The sequence below is a fragment of the Schistocerca piceifrons genome, chromosome X, assembly GCF_021461385.2.
Source record: "Schistocerca piceifrons isolate TAMUIC-IGC-003096 chromosome X, iqSchPice1.1, whole genome shotgun sequence".
NCBI classification, from domain to species: Eukaryota; Metazoa; Arthropoda; class Insecta; order Orthoptera; family Acrididae; genus Schistocerca; species Schistocerca piceifrons.
Genome location: NC_060149.1, coordinates 380,861,046 through 380,883,113, shown reverse-complemented (window position 1 = coordinate 380,883,113; position 22,068 = coordinate 380,861,046). Strand labels below are relative to the sequence as shown.

The window sequence follows — 22,068 nt, the reverse complement described above, 5'->3', positions numbered from 1 at the left end:
GAAAATCAAATTACTTGTATTGCTGTAAGTGCCCTAGTCCATTCAGTTTTCATACATTAGTAACATTTTGCAACTCATCTTTACAATTACAAGGTCAATTACACACATGGATGTTCCTTTACCCCCTTCACATCAAAACTCTCAAGATCTTCAGAAAATAAAATGAAATCAATACTTCTGTGTTTTCCTGAAAGTCTACCACTGACAGGGCCTTGGCCAGTACCAAGACTGAAGTTATAAACCACGCTGAAGAAATCAGGCTAAAGGAAAAATCTATCTCCCTTCCTGCCCCTGTTAACAATTAATTCAGAACCTTACCATCTGGAAATGGTTGTGATCTCAACTCTGCATGATTAGACCAGAAACCAACTCATACCTGTTAGCAACTGAACCATAGACAACAGAAACTTCACGTACTTCTCCCAGTTACAGAATAAGTTCAAATAATTAAATATTTTGTTGACAGAGGTAGGTATTACACTTTAATGTGTTCACATGGCATATCTTATTTAAGAGAAACTGTATTAAAACACAGTAAATGAAAGATACAGCTCTTTAACCATAACTGCTCTACTGCAGTTAGAAACCACAATATTTTTTAGTCTCCTCTAACCTTATATACTTATAATGTCACAGCAGGTAGCAAATACTATATCACTATCCAGTGGGTTCTGTGGAATATATAATTTTATTTCACAATCATAATTATCAAATTTTACCCCAAAAATTTACTTACACATATGAATCAACAGTTTGAAAGAAGACTACTTCAATTCACTATTAAGGCAAATTCATTTACCAAAACCTTAAGTACCTTAAGTACTGGGTAGAATACAGCAGATTCTCACAGTTGAAATGTGAGCTGCTTTTCATGTGTCAATTGTCAAATAAAAGTCTGGTAGTTTTCTATCCCATTTCCCCTCACATACCTGGTTAACCAATTCTGATGACAGACCCAGATACTGGTGCAGAGCAGTAAATGTTACTCTCTGAAGACGCACCATTATAACTTGCATCACTCTAATAAATATGTCGGGGTAGTCTTCAAACAAATCTTGAAATGCCGACATGGGAAGACGCAGCACTGTAGAATCTTCTGCAGCTCTCGCTGATACAGTCTTGTATGAGCTTGTGTGACCCTGCAATATGCATTCCAAAATTTCAGTCTCTGTAGGTGTCAAATTTAATGCAAGTATCACCTTATTTAACAACTTCAAAAAAGGCCTCCATATCGCACTTTTACTAAAGCAATTGGTATCCTTTAATTTGACAAAATGTTTTATTTATGTAGTTCATCACTGAGTAGATTGGTAGTTTCACACCAATAAACCCATGGCACATTAGTCTTTTTAATGAATCCCTAAGGTACACCAACTAATAAATTTCTAATACATGAAGAGTCAGTTCTTCTCAGGAAATAATTTATATTATCAATTAAGTCATTTTTTGGTAACCAAATTGACTCTTAATATAACTAACACTTTCAGAAATGCTTTTTTTTTTCAAAATAAATAAATAAAAATCCACTTGTTCTTTAAAAGGAGTGACGTTAAATATTTGTCCGTGTCCATACATCACAATCATAAATATGAAAATGAACTAATTACACGTGTAAGAAATCTGGCCAACTGTACAATCTGGCACCCATGTAGGATGTGTTGAGGAAATGTTGTATTGTGCTTGAGCTGTTATAATGCTGTATCTGTTTGTGGTCCAGTGGTAAACATTATGCAATGAATACGCCAAGTTGCAAGTTCAAGTCCAATCATTCCTTTTCTTAAGTGCATTAGGTTGTATGCTAAAGATATCAGGCTGTAGGAACTTCAAAGATAATTTTCTTTACTTTCTAACCCACCAGTAATAGTAAAACCTTCCACGAGAGAGCTCATGGCTTTGATAAGGTCAAGTTATATTATTAGCGGGTAACGCATTGACAACTTCATTAATTTACACCAGGTTATTCACACTGATGCCAAATACAAGAGGTGTTTTCAAATTGATATAGAGCTGTATTTTACAAACAATGGTGCATGACTTAACTGCAATGTGAGCAATGTTTAACATATTACATATGAATGGAAAAAAAATGATGGGAGCATGGAGAGCTTTTTGCTTTTTACTATGTTTCTGATGTGGGACATGTAATGATGTCACCCATTGTGCATCAATTCTGAGAAATTGCAGATACAACTTCCATGATGCCTTTACAATGGCGTACTGATATAAAATAAGTTAAATTTATCCTGTATACCTGCAGTATGTAGTTATACTGTACTTTAGTCAGGCATACTTCAGATTTTAGCTGAAATTTTTCATGAAATAATTAATTACTATAAATACTACTAGTAACACAGCTTGCTTCACACTTTATCTAACATCTTTTGGTATCTTTTATGCACATGTAATGATTCTTTTTGCACCTCATTTTGCAAATAATATTTTTACACATTATATAACATGTTAAACGTTGCTCACACTGCAGTTAAATCATGCACCACTGTCTGCAAAATACATCTATAGGTCAGTTTGAAAACAATGTCTATTACATCTGGCATCAACGTAAATAATCTGCTTTAATGAAGATATTCCTCAATCCATGAGGTGCTAACAATACAAATATAACAACAGAGTTCATTGTTGTAGTAGTTACATTAATTCTGCAGCTAATTGCATAACAAATAATACTGTGCACTATGCAACTAAAATGACAGTCACTACAGGGACTCTACATGTTGCAGTTAGTTACATAATCAGACAGCTCCCTGCAATTCTTCTTACACTGTTCTGAAATATAATGCCCACTAGTTACTTGAATTAATAGGCACTGCACTCTGATTCACATATATGCTATAAGGGGCAGTAAAATGAAAATGAGACTGGTCTAACAAACATGGCATGGATGTTGGTAATGGAGGTATGTGTGTGTATAGAAGTGCCCTCTACTGGGAATCAGGATGGACGGGGGGAACGTTGACTGATGCGTCATTTGTCTGTTAGATGTGCTCGACATAAGATCAACGAGTCATGCTTGCATCTAACTTCACTATGGAGGCCAAGAAAGAGGAACAGCAAGGAGTATTGCAGTTTTTTACTGCAGAAGGAGTATTGGGAAGTGACATGCATGCCCAAATGTCTGTTGTCCGTGGCGAACACAGTACGTCACATGCACGTTTTTGCATGGAATAAACGGTTTAGAGGTGGCTGGGTGCCACTGAAAGACAGCAGTTGACCATGACAGGTTTATCATGTCATTCCCTGCAATGGATGTTGTCAGAAATGATGAACAATGGACAGTGGAAAACATTCGGCTTATATTGGGCATCAGTCATGGCACCACTCACGCCATCATGGCAGATCATCTACAGTTCCGCAGAATATTTAAAGTTCTGTGTGCATTGGGTACCCCACAGCCTGAAGCATGAGCAGAAGCTGAACAGAATGTCAACATCACTGCAGCACCTGGAATGGTATCATGAAGATGAATGTCGTTTCCTGCCCCGTACTGTCACAGATGATGGAACATGGCATAATTTTGAGCCAGAGAGCAAGCTTCAGAGCCAACAATAGAAGCACATGAAATCAACCCCACCAAAAAATCCAAATCCGTGGATGCCAGCTCTGAGAAAGTCATGACGAGCTTTCACTTTGAATACAAGGGCCCACTGCTCATTGATGTTCCGGAACATAGTGCCGCACCATGGTACATAGACACTTTGCAAAAATTGAGGCATGCCATCAAGTCCAAACTCCCAGGAATGTTGATGGACAGCATCATTCTGTTAAAGGATATAATGCCCACACACACTGCCAACGATATTTCGACTAAGCTGCAGAAGTTTGCTGGGAGGTCCTTATGCATCCTCCATACAGCCCTCATCTCCCTCCATACAATTTACGATATCTTTGGTGCCCTAAAGGGAGATATTCATGGTCAAGATCCAATGCCTGTTAGCAGAATATGGAACTGGTGGGTTCAGGAGGGTAATATGGAACACCGTGCTGGATTCCAACGGCCTCGTATGACTAGCAGTCAAGATGACAGGCATCTTATCCACATGGCTGCAACGGATCATCCAGCCACGTCTCGATCCCTGAGTCAACAGGTGGGGACGTTTGCAAGACAACAACCATCTGCACGAACAGTTCAACGACGTTTGCAGCAGCATGGACTATCATCTCGGAGACCATGGCTGCGGTTACCCTTGACGCTGCATCACAGACAGGAGCGCCTGCGATGGTGTACTCAACGACGAACCTGGATGTACGAATGGAAAAATGTCATTTTTTCGGATGAATCCAGGTTCTGTTTACAGCATCATGATGGTCGCATCCGTGCTTGGCGACACCGCAGTGAACGCACATTGGAAGAATGTATTCGTCATCGCCATACTGGCGTATCACCGGCATGATGGTATGGGATGCCATTGGTTACACGTCTCTGTCACTTCTTGTTCGCATTAACGGCACTTTGAACAGTGGACGTTACATTTCAAATGTGTTACGACCCATGGCTCTATCCTTCATTCGATCCCTGCGAAACCCTACATTTCAGCAGGATAATGCACGACCGCATGTTGTAGGTACTGTACGGGCCTTTCTGGATACAGAAAATGTTTGACTGCTGCTCTGGCCAGCACATTCTCCAGAACTCTCACCAATTGAAAATGTCTGGTCAATGGTGGCCAAGCAACTGGCTCGTCACAATACGCCAGTCACTACTCTTGATGAACTGTGGTATTGTGTTGAAGCTGCATGGGCAGCTGTACCTGTACATGCCATCCAAGCTCTGTTTGCCTCAATGCCCAGGCGTATCAAGGCCGTTATTACGGCCACAGGTGGTTGTTCTGGGTACTGATTTCTCAGGATCTATGCACCCAAATTGCGTGAAAATGTACTCACATGTCAGTTCTAGTATAATATATTTGTCCAATGAATACCCATTTATCATCTGCATTTCTTCTTGGTGTAGCAATTTTAATGGCCAGTAGTGCATTATTATTATTATTATTATTATTATTATTATTATTATTATTATTTCTTTTCTCAGACGTTATGTCTGGTCAAAAATGGAAAGTGACGCGGACCTTGATCAAGCATCACTTCCTTTTAACTGTACGGTATATGTTACATTGCATTTAGGAACTTTCGGGTAATTGAACTTGTATCAATAATTACAGATATCTGTAGTTGTGTATATAAGTTTGGATGTAGCTGTATTGCGTTGATGTACTGGTGTATATTGTGTGGTATGACTCCTGTAGTTGATAGTATAATTGTTATAATGTCAACTTCATCCTGATGCCACATGTCCTTGACTTCCTCAGCCAGTTGGATGTATTTTTCAATTTTTTCTCCTGTTTTCTTCTGTATATTTGTTGTATTGGGTATGGATATTTTGATTAGTTTTGTTAATTTCTTCTTTTTATTGGTGAGTATGATGTCAGGTTTGTTATGTGGTGTTGTTTTATCTGTTATAATGGTTCTGTTCCAGTACAATTTGTATTCATCATTCTCCAGTACATTTTGTGGTGTGTACCTTTATGTGGGAACGTTTTGTTTTATAAGTTTATGTTGTAAGGCAAGCTGTTGATGTATTATTTTTGCTACATTGTCATGTCTTCTGGGGTATTCTGTATTTGCTAGTATTGTACATCCACTTGTGATGTGATCTACTGTTTCTATTTGTTGTTTGCAAAGTCTGCATTTATCTGTTGTGGTATTGGGATCTTTAATAATATGCTTGCTGTAATATCTGATGTTTATTGTTTGATCCTGTATCGCAGTCATGAATCCTTCCATCTCAATGTTATATATTGCCTTTTCTTAGCCATGTGTTGGATGCGTCTTGATTGATGTGTGGCTGTGTTAGATGATAAGGGTGCTTGCCATGTAGTGTTTTCTTTTTCCAATTTACTTTCTTCGTATCTGTTGATGTTATGTGATCTAAAGGGATGTAGAAGTGGTTATGAAATTGCAGTGGTGTAGCCGATGTATTTATATGAGTGATTGCTTTGTGTATTTTGCTAGTTTCTGCTCGTTCTAGAAAGAATTTTCTTAAATTGTCTACCTGTCCATAATGTAGGTTTTTTATGTGGATAAGTCCCCTTCCCCCTTCCTTTCTGCTTAATGTGAATCTTTCTGTTGCTGAATGTATGTGATGTATTCTATATTCGTGGCATTATGATCGTGTAAGTGTACTGAGTGCTTCTAGGTCTGTGTTACTCCATTTCACTACTCCAAATGAGTAGGTCAATATTGGTATAGCATAAGTATTTATAGCTTTTGTCTTGTTTCTTGCTGTCAATTCTGTTTTCAGTATTTTTGTTAGTCTTTGTCTATATTTTTCTTTTAGTTCTTCTTTAATATTTGTATTATCTATTCCTATTTTTTGTCTGTATCCTAGATATTTATAGGCATCTGTTTTTTCCATCGCTTCTATGCAGTTGCTGTGGTTATCCAATATGTAATCTTCTTGTTTAGTGTGTTTTCCTTTGACTATGCTATTTTTCTTACATTTGTCTGTTCCAAAAGCCATATTTATATCATTGCTGAATACTTCTGTTATCTTTAGTAATTGGTTGAGTTGTTGATTCGTTGCTGCCAGTTCTTTTAGATCATCCATGTATAGCAAATGTGTGATTTTGTGTTGATATGTTCCAGTAATATTGTATCCATAATTTATATTATTTAGCATGTTGGATAGTGGGTTCAGAGCAAGGCAGAACCAGAAAGGACTTAATGAGTCTCCTTGGTATATTCCACGCTTAATCTGTATTGGCTGTGATGTGATATTATTTGAACTTGTTTGGATATTAAGTGTGGTTTTCCAATTTTTCATTACTATGTTTAGGAACTGTATCAATTTAGGATCTACTTTGTATATTTCCAATATTTATAGTAACCATGAATGGGGTACACTATCAAAAGCTTTTTGGTAATCAATGTATGCGTAGTGTAACGACCTTTGTTTAGTTTTAGCTTGATATGTTACTTCTGCATCTACTATCAGTTGCTCTTTACATCCTTGTGCTCCTTTGCAACAGCCTTTTTGTTCTTCATTTACAATTTTGTTCTGTGTTGTATGTGTCATTAATTTCTGTGTAATTACTGAAGTTAATATTTTGTATATCGTTGGTAGGCATGTTATGGGGCGATACTTAGCTGGGTTTGCTGTGTCTGCTTGATCTTTTATTATTATTATTATTATTATTATTATTACTATTATTATTGTTAAACACCTATTAAGCTAAGAATGAGATTTTCACTCTGCAGCGGAGTGTGCGCTGATTGTACATCCACTTGTGATGTGATCTACTGTTCTTCCTGGCAGATTAAAACTGTGTGCCCGACCGAGACTCGAACTCGGGACCTTTGCCTTTCGCGGGCAAGTGCTCTACCAACAGAGCTACCAAAGCACGACTCACGCCCGGTACTCACAGCTTTACTTCTGCCAGTACCTCGCCTCCTACCTTCCAAACTTTACAGAAGCTCTCCTGCGAACCTTGCAGAACTAGCACTCCTGAAAGAAAGGATATTGCGGAGAAATGGCTTAGCCACAGCCTGGGGGATGTTGGTAGAGCACTTGCCCGCGAAAGGCAAAGGTCCCGAGTTCGAGTCTTGGTCGGGCACACAGTTTTAATCTGCCAGGAAGTTTCACCTATTAAGCTGCTTTATCCACAACAGCAATTTTCTTTTAGACCCCAAAGCCGGTGTCAAAAACATCAGCTATTAGTTTATGCATACCTTGTGAAGTTGTACTCAAGACATTCAGGTGCTTCGTAAGGTGAGTTAGAAATAAAAGATCTAATATACATTGGAGATATTCAAACTCCTTTATAAGAAGTACTTTCATGTTCATGAATAATGCTGTGTATTTACGCAAGTTGGGGAAAAAAAAAAATCTAAAATAGCACCTCGACAACTGGTACACTTCACAAAAATATGGCACATTGCTACTATCACACTCCAGCTCTGCCAGAATGCCAGAAAGGATTTAAACTCCAATATTGCAAATTGTATGATCTCAGTTTATTAATTACTTTGCAACAATGACCATGATGCCACTTATTCTGGCACATTTTTCAAGCGGATTAACATGACGAATCATCCTGGCAGATGAAAGCTGTGTGCCAGATGAAGTCTCAAACTCGGGAAACAGTTCCTGAATTGGATTCTTGACCTGGCACACAGTTTTATTCTGTGGGGAACTTTCATATCAGTGTGTGCTCTATTGCAGAGTGAAAATTTCATTATGGAAACATGCTACAGGTTGTGGCTAAGCCATATCTCCACAATATCCTTTTTTTCAGGAGTGCTAGTCCTGCAATTTTCGCAGGATGGCTTCTGTGATCTGTAAAATATAGGAGATGAGGTACTGGACAAAGTAAAGCTGTGAGAATGGGTTGTGAAGTTGTGCTCAATTAGCTCTGTTGGTGACGCACTTGCCCGCGAAAGGGAAAGGTCCTGAGTTCGAGTTTTGGTTAAGCACACAGTTTTAATCTGCCAGGAAGTTCCAAATCAGCGCACATTTCACTGCAGGGTGCAAATTTCACTCCGGAGATTAAGGCCATGTAGGATGCAGTGTATCACTGGTGGATAGCAACTGCTTTCACCTTGTTCTGTGTCAAAGCACTGACACCAGACTTCTGTCCAATCTGTGCTCCATCTGTTGCCATCAACAGAAATCTTTCCCAACAGAGGTTACATGCATCACTAATGTTTCATAAGCAATTGGCACTTGGATTAAATTGAGGAGTTCCTCAAGCAAGTTGAACTCGGTGCCAACACCTCTCACAACAACAGCAAGCTGAGCAGCATCCATGACAAAGAGAAATAAATCTTTATTATTATCTTTCAGTTGCATTTACACGTCATTTGCCATTTCTTTGATGCATCTACAATCTGTTCTCCATAAAAAAGGAACTGTTTCAAAAACTTAAGAGCCGTTAGGCACAAGACTGTTGTGGCAGTAGCAAAACATTGTTTAAGAAATTCTACATTGCTGATGGGAAGTGCTGTTTTGGCTATTTTAAGAGCCATGTGATGGCTCCCTCTAAATGCACCATCACTGTGGATGGCATGGTTCTATTCCTGTAAATACACTACAACAAAGAGGTAAAATCAAAAGCAAAAACCACATAAGGCTTTATAAATAATAACATTTTCAAGAAATAACATACACCTACTTGAATTTAGCCGATAAAATGGCATTACAAAACAGACACTTAGGGGCCAATCCGTGTTTCAATAAAAAAGTTATCTTCTGCCCACTGTGGGTTGGAGTGTAGGGATTGGACAGTTTTTCATTTTGAGAATCTTAACACCTTCTCAACCATTTTCCTATCACTAATTTTGTCCTACAATGAATGCCAAAGTGACTTTGACACTGATAACATGAATTACATGAAGTAAATGGGCCCATCTTGCCACACGCACACATCAGTAACAAACGAGTGATGTTAACAGAGAGGTAGAGTGGAACTGCAGGCAAGCAGTGTGGGCATTCACAGGCAGTTATATTCACAATAGCACATTTTTCCACCCCCTGATCTAGTGAAAGCAGTTTCAGCAAATAAAGTACCCGTGCTCACGTACAGGTAAAAGCAGACAGCTGACAGAATATAACACAGATGCTAATCTTGACTACAATGACAGTGAGTTTGCTTTGTTCAAAACAAGGAAAAGCACAGTAAAATTATAAAAACAACATTTCCTGGAATGGTATACTTTCTCACCATTTTTGTTTAATTTCTAATTAACAATTTATCCATTAGTAATAACTAATGAACGGCAAATAAAATCTGTTCTTTATTATATATGATACTAAAACCAAAGTACAGTAACTGCCATAAACAATAATCCTTTATTTTCAACTTCTTTAGAAAATGTATATAATTTGTAACTTCTTTGCTACAATTTGCGTGCAATGTTTTCAATCAATTAGTCAATTTAAGTAATATATTTTTTAATAATGTGTCCTTCTTATTAAAACTATTTACAAATTTTAAAATTTGCAACATCTACATAGAAAATATTGCAGAAAGGTAGTTATATGGGAGGAGGCAAACACCCTTGGCACTAATGCCAGAGGTACAGGATCATCTCTATCACCTCTGGTCAGACTACGGCCAGCCTGCGCAGAAGACCCGTAGCAATATTATCTGTACTGTGGGCAGGTATCAAAGCACCATAGATGGAAGTACCAGGAAAAGTTTCTTCACTTCAGCTTCAAACAGTTGCTCTTCTGTAAAAATTATATCTAGTGTAATATCAGTGTACAAGGTAGTTGCTCACTTTTAATCTCACTGAACACAGTTAAAGTGGATCTTTACTCTTTCAACAATAGATACAGTTAGGGACTATGGCTAGTATGGAGAAGTTGTCTGTTGCCCACAACTGGCTGGAAACCACACTGGCAACAGTCAACACATCTACTATTGCTGTACATGTGATTGAACAGCAGGATCTCCATATCGAGAAAATGCCTCAAGCTCATCAGGCTCTCCAGCTTGAGTAGTGGTCACTTCTTCACTGAGATCCAGACAGAGACAGAGAAAACAATAGATTTTCACTTGGTAGATCATTGAAATTTTTTCTATGAGAATAGGACAATTATGGAGGTTCTTTTGGCAAATTCATTGCTTTTGCAAGATTAACTTCCAGCAATGTTTCCACAAAATGTTTGAGTACAACATAATTTTTGAGTCTCACATATAGCTATTTAAATTAGAAGCCTGCAAACTCTAAACACTCTTGATTAGAATAGTGAAGAGCATTGCTTCTATTTTTTAAAGACATACATAAATTCTCAATAATACAGTAAAGGTTCTAAGATGATGTGAATTTGAGGCACAAATAGAAAACTGAAAAGGCTAATGAATGTTTGATGTCCTCAGTTTAATAAACATGTAGTGTGTGGCTCAACAGTTCAGTAGATAACTGGGCAAGTAGCAGGTTATCAATCAAAAGGTCCTAATTCAGTCCCAAGTCAGTCCTCGGATTTTTTCCTGTAATTTATTTTTTCTTCCAATCTCTGGGCGTTATTTGTGTACGTGAAAAATAGTGGATGGCACCATGCCTCAGAGTCTACTTTACTGTAATTAATTTTCTTGGAACTCATAAAGCTTCTGACTATGGAAATGGTGTAAAGAAGTGCATCAGTGCGCACAAACAGCTGGTTGGCAGCATGTCCCTCAAAATGTCTTCTCAACTCACATCTTGACTTCTTCCCCAAAAATCTTGGTTCACTCAGTGACAAACACAGTGAATATTTTCACCAGGACATCTCGGTATCAGGGTTAATGGAGTGCAGCAGTGTTGGCTGACTACTGCCAGACACTTCAGTGTAACATGACAAATGCTTAGCACAAACCAAAGCCTACAGATATGAAATTCAAACCAAATACACCTTCGATAAGGAAGCATTTTCAGTGTGTAAGAATTTTATGTGTGTATTATACCTTTAACTAGATATTACTATATACTACACTCCTGGAAATGGGAAAAAGAACACATTGACACCGGTGTGTCAGACCCACCATACTTGCTCTGGACACTACGAGAGGGCTGTACAAGCAATGATCACACGCACGGCACAGCGGACACACCAGGAACCGCGGTGTTGGCCGTCGAATGGCGCTAGCTGCGCAGCATTTGTGCACCGCCGCCGTCAGTGTCAGCCAGTTTGCCGTGGCATACAGAGCTCCATCGCAGTCTTTAACACTGGTAGCATGCCGCGACAGCGTGGACGTGAACCGTATGTGCAGTTGACGGACTTTGAGCGAGGGCGTATAGTGGGCATGCGGGAGGCCGGGTGGACGTACCGCTGAATTGCTCAACACGTGGGGCGTGAGGTCTCCACAGTACATCGATGTTGTCGCCAGTGGTCGGCGGAAGGTGCACGTGCTCGTCGACCTGGGACCGGACCGCAGCGACGCACGGATGCACGCCAAGACCGTAGGATCCTACGCAGTGCCGTAGGGGACCGCACCGCCACTTCCCAGCAAATTAGGGACACTGTTGCGAGGACCATTCGCAACCATCTCCATGAAGCTGGGCTACGGTCCCGCACACCGTTAGGCCGTCTTCCGCTCACGCCCCAACATCGTGCAGCCCGCCTCCAGTGGTGTCGCGACAGGTGTGAATGGAGGGACGAATGGAGACGTGTCGTCTTCAGCGATGAGAGTCGCTTCTGCCTTGGTGCCAATGATGGTCGTATGCGTGTTCGGCGCCGTGCAGGTGAGCGCCACAATCAGGACTGCATACGACCGAGGCACACAGGGCCAACACCCGGCATCATGGTGTGGGGAGCGATCTCCTACACTGGCCGTACACCACTGGTGATCGTCGAGGGGACACTGAATAGTGCACGGTACATCCAAACCGTCATCGAACCCATCGTTCTACCATTCCTAGACCGGCAAGGGAACTTGCTGTTCCAACAGGACAATGCACGTCCGCATGTATCCCGTGCCACCCAACGTGCTCTAGAAGGTGTAAGTCAACTACCCTGGCCAGCAAGATCTCCGGATCTGTCCCCCATTGAGCATGTTTGGGACTGGATGAAGCGTCGTCTCACGCGGTCTGCACGTCCAGCACGAACGCTGGTCCAACTGAGGAGCCAGGTGGAAATGGCATGGCAAGCCGTTCCACAGGACTACATCCAGCATCTCTACGATCGTGTCCATGGGAGAATAGCAGCCTGCATTGCTGCGAAAGGTGGATATACACTGTACTAGTGCCGACATTGTGCATGCTCTGTTGCCTGTGTATGTGCCTGTGGTTCTGTCAGTGTGATCATGTGATGTATCTGACCCCAGGAATGTGTCAATAAAGTTTCCCCTTCCTGGGACAATGAATTCACGGTGTTCTTATTTCAATTTCCAGGAGTGTATATGTGTCATGTGATTCGATCTCACTACTTTCTTTACTAAGGCCATGTTCACTAATACTCCATGTAACAAATAACTGTTCTAGTGAAATAAAACTGGTTGAATGAGTAAATCTAAATAAACAATGGGTAATGGAGATAAATGGTTTGCATCTTTTGAATCAGTATGTTTCACTTGTCTTAGAACAAGTGTTGGATACCAAAATATCTGCCAATTTGTCTTTTTTTTCAGTATTATTAGACTGGTAGAAGATGTATATCATTTACTTAATATGTCATTTACTTAATATGTCAAAAATTTATATATTGTCTGTACTTTATTAAAATTCATAGTTCACTAGGTTATTTGGATGGTGCTAATTCACATGGCATAGTTAATTTCCACAAAACATCTTCCTTTAAGAGAAATCTGTAATTGAAATTGTTCCAGTATCAAGTAATCATAAAAATGCTCTGATCTAATACCTCTTTACTCACAAAAAATTACATTCATTTTTAACTATTTCGTTTTTAACTATTTTTGTTCAGTTCCCAGATCTGATGCTATACTTTTATTGCCCTAATTTTCTGAACCAGAGAGTACATTTGGTTATCCAAATATGCCACTAATTAAGAAATTGAATGAATTAGGGAAATTATGAACCTGAGAAATATACACGAAAATTGGTAAACCTTCACATATCAATCAAACAGTAGATCTGACTAACACTTTTCTAATTATCTAGCGTAAAGTTATACAAAATCAGTACTTAGTTCAATAGAATGAAAACCGATAAGTAACAATGAATTTGAAGAACAAACAAGGAATATAAAAATAACTGATGATCTAGAGGAAATAGTTCCCCAGTTGAAACAAATAGCTGAGCATGTAGCCATAGTGCATCCAAGGAAAAAACACTGATGATGGAATGGTGGGTGTGATAAAACAGTGGCAGATGGTTAAGGTATTAGAGATATAAAACAGAATAATCACACTTGGAACTCACAGGACAGAGAACTATAACCCAATACATAATAAGAAGGGTTAAATGCCAATATCAAAAAGATATATTTCTAATGATAGAAGCAAATACAGAGAAAACAAACTCAAGGATTACTACAATTATTTAGTAGACACCTACAAAAATATGACACTGCAGTATTAATGTTAACAGATAAAAATAATAAGCTGGCCCATGGCAGTAGAAAAGATAAGAAATTTTAGAAGAAACATCAATTAAAAGTTAGTAAATTGCAAAGATCCTCCAGAACTACTGCAAATAAACACTACTGCAAATCAACACAGATACCCCTACTGAAACACCATCAGAACATATAAACTCATCTATAAACCATGAAGTCTGCAAAGCTTTGAAAGAGCTCAGAAACTACAAAGGAAGTGGAGAAAATGAAACATTGCAAGACTTTGAAAATATGCAGCAGAACCAGAGGAGGCATCATTACACCAAGGCATAGTGAAAATTTGGAACAAAGAAGAAATACCAAAACACTGAATTACAGCTATAATCCATCCATTACACAAAAAGGAGACAAATCAAATCCATACAACTATAGAGGAATTTCTCTATTGGATATCATGTATAGTCATGCCAAGAATTCTATACAGTTGTTGTAAAGGTCAACTTGAACTGGAACTAAGACAATACCAAGATGTTTTTAGACCCTGGAAAAACTGCCCACAACAGACAATCACTTTGAAATTGGTAATGGATTACTAAAAACAAAACAAAACCAACAAGCCATAACCTTTGTGGGCTTATATGGTGAAGATGTGAAGGAATTTCAGTCTCCACACCAAATTAATAAAAATTATAAACTTGACTCTAACGGACATCAAATCTAAAGCAAAGTTCAGAGGAGAAACATCTGAGCCATTTACAATTAAAACAGTGTTAAGATAGGAAGATGGTTTATTGTTATTTCTCAACTCTGCTCACGAGTACTTGAGGGAGTGGTACAAGAAAAATCCTAAAAACATAAGAACTGGAACGAGAAAAGGTCAAATAAACTTAAATTGATTGGAATTTGCAGATGACTTAGTGTTACTAGATAATAACATTCAAGAAGCCAGAAATCAAATAACAAGTCTACAAAATATAGCACAAAAAACAGGACTCCAGATATCATTCAAAAAGACCGAGATAATGGTAGCAGATCCAGTAATAATCAACCACATAACAGTAAATAACAGGAAAATAAAAATAGTAAAACAATTGAAATACCTGGAGAAATTTTGACATGCTACTTGTATGAGAAACTTGCATGGCAAGTAAGAACTAACAAAATGATAAAAGTTCAGAAATTAACACGGTTTAAACATTACAACATGGTTTCTCAACCAAAAGTTACACATGAAAGTGAAACTCTTCACAGTCACCCAGAAAAACAGTATCGACAGAATCCTAAAAGTAGAGAGAAGAATAGCTGGAACACGCATAAATAAGAAAAATCAAAAAGATTAACAATGGTGGATAGTGCCAAAGGAAGTGGTGTACAACAAACTTGCCAAATGAAGTGGTGTACAACAAACTTTAGCCCATTACAGATACTGTAGGGAAAAAAGATGACCTCTTTTTGCGGTCACATTATGAGGACACCAGAAATGAAATTATCAAGAAAAATTATACACAAACTTCTGAACATGAAGTAACAAGCTGGGAGGATGAAGGAAATCAGGGATGATACGAAAGAGCTAGAATTAACCGAGGGCAATTTGCAAAACAAAACAAGAAATTAAAAAAACTGAAAAGCATAAAAATAAGACTGAAACAAAAATCAACAAACAATAACAAGGGTATTTACAGATGAAGAATGACAAAAAAGATGCTGGACAGTTCAGAATGAAAATCTACTGAAGATGATGACCAGAAAATGACTGACTGAAGAGGTCCCATGAGGCTGCAAAAGCAGGATAATAATAAAAGTAAAATTTAATTACTAGTTTCTCTAATAATACTTACACATGGCTATCCATACTACCACAAGACAGTAAGTCAGCATCAATGGATAGCTATCACCCAGCTAACATCTCTAAGTTAGACTACTTACTAAAGCTGGTAAATATTTGTTTGCAATCCACAATCTATTATTCAACATATCAGTAACAAAGTTTGCCACCAGAATTTGTCCAGTTAACATTTTGTGTCAAAGTGTGTATCTCTTTGTCAAAGTGTGTGTCAAAGCCAATTCTAGTATCTATCCTTATTACTTAATATACTAAATGTTTCTATGATTCACTCGGAACTATTTATTACTACGAACTGTGATCTGTGGAAGGTTAATGTGTATAGGGATCAGAGTACTGAATTTGTTATGGAATGGTTTACAATATAAGTGGCCACTGCCAAGGATTATGAACTGTGCATAGCTTTCAGCAAGAAACTACAGATTAAGAGTTCTACATCAGTCATAAACTAGATTAGTGATATTACTATACCACATCCAAAAGGACCATGACTACCAAGAACTTTGGATGTTCAAACCAGCCTTCAGACTGAGGGCAGTTTTACTTTAAACAGACAGCGATTATTTTCGTACTTGAAAATGACCTGCAGTTTTTACAAAACTGCAATTCAATGGTTACATTACTGAACATTAATCCAAATAATAAAAAACTTCAGCCGGTGACCAGCCTGTCATAAGATCAAGTGTACATAAAATTAATTAAAAATATACCTGTATCATCTTACATGGCTTTTCTTTCCATAATAATTAAATTCTCAAAAGCACATAATCAGTTCAAAAAGCAAAAGATTTTCCTAACTGAACATAGGAAGTAGGTACTATGACACTGCATGTGACAAGTACTACAGCAAACACAGAAATCAAAACAGAGTACTGTCAGAACACACAGAACCAGTCCACAACAGGTTCATACAAAACAGGCCCAAGCTACTCTCACATAAAATCAATTTTATTGCACACTCTAAACTTCTACAGCACAAATATAAAAATTGTTACTCCTGGTTATGTGTACTTTTCTACTAATTATATTGATAAATATTTTATTTACTTCATCTACAGAACATGTATGAAGTGTTGACTTTAAATAATATTATTTCATACACCAGATAAGAAACACACTTACTGTTAAAACGTCTGTGAAACTGAGTAACGATGTCACAGTCTCACCAGGCCTCACAATTTTTAGCTCCACTGGTGGTGTATTACCTTCTTGGGTGAAAACGACTAATTTTCCACTCTGAACAATATAGACATTTTCATCAGGATTTCCTGGACAGAATAGGAAATGGAAGTGCAGATTATAAACAATATTAGACAGAAAAAATGCGAAGGAATGTGGGAATTTGTGTGTGTGTGTGTGTGTGTGTGTGTGTGTGTGTGTGTGTGTGTGTGTGTGTGGGGGGGGGCACGAATACTGTAGTAACAATCACACCTCATGCATTGTTTCCTCTCTTACTTCTCAGGACTGATGTGAATTCACCTTATAACCCACATTAGAATGAAATTTGCTATAGTAGCACTAGAACTAAAAGGCTTGCCTATCATTTCAAATCATAGCAAAATATTCCCTGCAGTCAATCATTAACATGACAACATCTGAAAAAGACCAAATTCTTCTATTATACTTCTCAAGGCAGTAGAAAATGCATTACTATTGGAAAGACAGCTGTAACATATAGGAAAATTAAAAGAAATTTTTGGAGAAGAGGCAAGTACCTGTACACATACTAAACAGTTGAGATGGCAAACCCACGCTAACCCACAGTTGTTGCCGACTTTTGAACGAGACCAGTTGATTTATGTTTCAGAACACAAGAAAAGATATTTGGTGCAATTTAACATGTTAAGGACCACTGGAATTGGTAGGAGGGGCAGGGGAGAAGGGAGTGCAACGAAAGGAGTAGATGCAGAATGGTCTGCTAATTATGTATCAGTGGGTAATGCAATGTGTTGTATGCATAGGCTGTTACACTATGAAACCAGCTGAGGTCATTTAGCTGATTTTTTAGGTATTTCAGAGGAAAGGCCAACTAGGGCAGCTCACATACTATTCAAACAGATCAGAAAACTGCTACTTGATGAAGACGTTGTTGAAGAGTATAGAACCCTTGTGGTAAATTAAGAAGGCACCAATGAAGACTGGTTTTTGGGGACGATCCAGCAATACAGCTAGACAATGAGCCAACTTCAGAAAGTGGTCTACCATTACTTGGCAGTGACACCAGCAGTGGTTCCTCATATCATCCATCACCAAAGAAGAATAGAACAAAATTCCTCTAGATTACTTTGCTGATGCCTATAAAATCTGGATGAAGGAGTGAAGATGTAATGATCCTCCACAATGGGGCCGCCCTGGAGTGGCCCTAGGCATGGCCCAATAAGTCAAATTCACTACTGCAAGGGCACAAAAAAGACAAAAAGCAAGACAGTTTTGTAAGACTTTGAAGAGACACAAATAACATGACAGAAACATGAAGGTGCTACGAGAGAGAATAAATAATGAGGTACATGATCAATTGACTGCAATCTGAGAACAACATGGAAATACACACATCAGAAAAAGTTTTGCATCACCCCAGAACTCCTGAAGATAAGACATTGACTGTGAATATTGTATCACAGACACAGTTCCTTTGACTGTTCAGAGATGTCACTAAACCCGCCCAAAGCTGTAAACAACCATGCATGAGCAGTGCCAATTAGACGGAGGGGGGTCTGACAGCCAATCAGTTCCAGTCATTCCACCAGCACAGAGGTACACGGCTCATGTTGTCTGTAGTTCAACCATGCCTAGATGGTTAATACCGCAGTTCAATCACGTACGCATTGTTATTTTGTGCCAGGAAGAGCTCTCAACAAGGGAAGTGTCCAGGTGTCTCAGAGTGAAACAAAGCGATGTTGTTCGGACATGGAGGGGATAAAGAGAGACATGAATTGTTGATGACTTGCCTTTCTCAGGCTGCCCAAGGCATGCTATTGCAGTGGATGACCGCTACCTATGAATTATGGCTCGGAGGAACCCTGACATCAACACCACCATGTTGAATAATGCATTTCGTGCAGACACAGGACGCCGTGTTACGACTCAAACTGTGCGAAATAGGCTGCATAATGTGCAACTTCACTCCCAACATGCATTTGTAACCATGACTCCATGCAGCATGGTACAGATGGGCCCAACAACATGCCAAATTGACTGCTCAGGGCTGCCATCATGTTCTCTTCACCGATGAGTGTCGCATATGCCATCAACCAGACAATCGTTGGAGACATGTTTGGAGGCAACCTGGTCAGGGTGAACGCCTTAGACACACTGTCCAGAGAGTGCAGCAAGGTGGAGGTTCCATGCTGTTTTGGGGCGACGTTATGTGGGGGCCAACGTACACCACTGGTGGTCATGGAAGGCGCCATAATGGCTGTACGATACGTGAACGCCGTCCTCCGACTGATAGTGCAACAATATCAGCAGCATATTGGCGAGGCATTTGTCTTCATTGATGACAATTTGTGACCCCATTATGCACATCTTGTGAATGACTTCCTTCAGGATAATGACATCACTCGACTAGAGTGGTCAGCATGTTTTTCAGACATGAACCCTATCAAACATGCCTGGAATAGAATGAAAAGGGCTGTTTATGGACAATGTGACCCACAAACCACTCCGAGGGATCTACGCGGAATCACCGTTGTGGAGTGGGACAATCTGGGCCAACAGTGCCTTGATGAACTTGTGGATAGTATGCCATGATGAATACAGGCATGCATCAATGCAAGAGAATGTACTACTGGGTATTAGAGGTACCGGTGTGTACAGCAATCTGGACTACCATCTCTGAAGGTCTCGCTGTATGGTGGTACAACATGCAATGTGTGGTTTTCATGATCAATAAAAAGGGAGGAAATGATGTTTATAACTCTTCAGGCTTTCCCAGCGATCTAATGACATCTTGGATTGCCAGGTGTTCTGATGGATATCAGCATCATCTGATGAAGGTTACAAGCTACGTTACCGAAATATCGTGCAAGCATGACGCCGATATCCAGCAGAACACCTGACAACCCAAGATGTCAATGATGTTTATGTTGATCTCTATTCCAATTTTCTGTACAGGTTCCAGAACTCTCAGAACCGAGGTGATGCAAAAGTTTTTTTGATGTGTGTATATTCGACCAAATGCTACAAATCTGGGAGACGTCTTTTAAAGTACAAACTGATCCAAACAACACCTTAACATTAAAAGTTTCCAAAACATGGCTGCAGTGGTTCAAAGGGGGGAATTGTTCTCGCATGTATAAAGTTGGAAGCAGATTTGTTGGTGATGCTTTATAGAAAAGAAACTGATGAGTTTGTTATGGAAGCAAGGTGACCCATTCAAGAGTAAAATTTTATACAAGAGCAGATAATTAAAGCATATCATTCAAGTTACGGTAAATAGTTACATACTGATAGAATGCTTGTGAATGACTTCCTTCAGGATAATGACATCACTCGACTAGAGTGGTCAGCATGTTTTTCAGACATGAACCCTATCAAACATGCGTGGAATAGAAAGAAAAGGGCTGTTTATGGACAATGTGACCCACCACTCACTCCGAGGGATCTACGCGGAATCGCCGTTGTGGAGTGGGACAATCTGAGCCAACAGTGCCTTGATGAACTTGTGGATAGTATGCCATGACGAATACAGGCTGTATTCAGCTTGTCTTCATTTGAGGTGCTCATTGTGAAAGGCTATGGGTTACTTATTAACCTTCATGTCTACAACATTTCAGGTACCATGGGTGCGTAATGTAGTTTATTTCCATAATTTAAATGTTATAATTTAAATGTTACTGAATGCAAGATAGTTTACAGTGCTGTCAGTTCAGTGGCACCAATCACCCATTCATATTTGATTCACACATTTTATTGTGATGGATGTCACCCTTCGATGTTCTTGTGTTGGAACCCAGTAGGAAATTTCTGGCAATCACGACACTCGATTAACCAACACGAAAGCATATACTAGCAATTACAAACATAAAAAAGGGATTTGAAGGTGCTCCTGAAACAGGTTGTATAGGAAAGATCAAATTCTTCTTTTGATTGATTCTTGGGCAACAAATAAAGATGATGCCCTATACAATGAGAGAGTTCCAGTGACGAATTTCACAAGCAGCTGATCCATGTAAAAAGTACTGGACTGGTACAACCAGAGAATGTTTTCTTTTTTTGTCGATTCAAAAGTACAGTATGGTTTATCACAGATACAATAGTCCTTCCATCCACCGTTAAAGCATGGCAAAGAATACATTTTCTTCACAATCAATTTTTCGTGAACTTCCACACTCTGGCATCTCGATTCAAACAATTGATCTGATTTGCTTTCTTCAAATGTGGTTAAACCAACAAACATCCACGATCATTCCCAACACCTTCCGAATACTGTTTCAAGAGTGGTTTAGAAGAATGTTCCAAAGAGATCTGTATTTAGCTTGTCTTCATTTGAGGTGCTCATTGTGAAAGGCTATGGGTTACTTATTAACCTTCATGTCTACTGCATTTCAGGTACCACGGGTGCGTAATGTAGTTTATTTCCATAATTTAAATGTTACTGAATGCACTTGCTCATTCATCTACAATATTCAGCCATGTTTGGACTATTCTGCATGAGGCTTTCTGTCTTTATGTGCAGTTATAGTCTATATTTGGCAGCTCATAGCTCATGTTTTTTGCGCATAGCAGGGTACGTATATTTTGATATTGGCTATTCAACACACTGTATTTATTCAAATTGTGTGCAAAAACTATAGAAAGAGAAGACATCAATAAGAATCAGATGGGAGATACGATACTACAAGAAGACTGTGCCAGCTCTGAAAGACCTAAGCCAAAACAAATTGACTATAGCAGACGACATTACCTTAGAATTACTGAGATCTTGGGGGAGCCAGCCATGATGAAACTATTCCATCTTATGTGCAAGGTGAAATACCATCACACTTCACAAAAATTGTCATGATTCCTACTTCAAAGAATGTAGGTGCTGACAGGTGTGTGAATATTACTGAACCATCAGTTTAATGGATGAAATGAAATGAAATGTCGTGTGGCTAGGGCCTCCTGTTGGGTAGACCAGGAGCCTGGTGCAAGTCTTCTCAGTTGACACCACTCAGGTGACTTGCACGTTGATGAGGACGATATGATGATGAAGACAACACAACACCCAGTC

General features: G+C 39.0%; 1 protein-coding gene across 8 annotated transcripts in view; it reads right to left on the bottom strand.

Moving 5' to 3' along the window:
- LOC124723161 (neuropathy target esterase sws) overlaps positions 1 to 22,068 on the bottom strand; it is a 201,895-nt gene that overhangs the window by 157,607 nt on the left and 22,220 nt on the right. For all 8 annotated transcript variants that reach the window (XR_007006522.1, XR_007006521.1, XM_047248357.1 and 5 more), the window contains exons 7-8: positions 16,977 to 17,122; positions 930 to 1,139 (exon numbers count right to left, since the gene is read on the bottom strand). Coding sequence is in view for 6 of the 8 variants with exons in the window: in XM_047248357.1 (XP_047104313.1) it covers positions 930 to 1,139; positions 16,977 to 17,122 (356 nt within the window). In the remaining 2 variants the exon portion in view is untranslated. The remainder of the gene's footprint in view (positions 1 to 929; positions 1,140 to 16,976; positions 17,123 to 22,068) is intronic.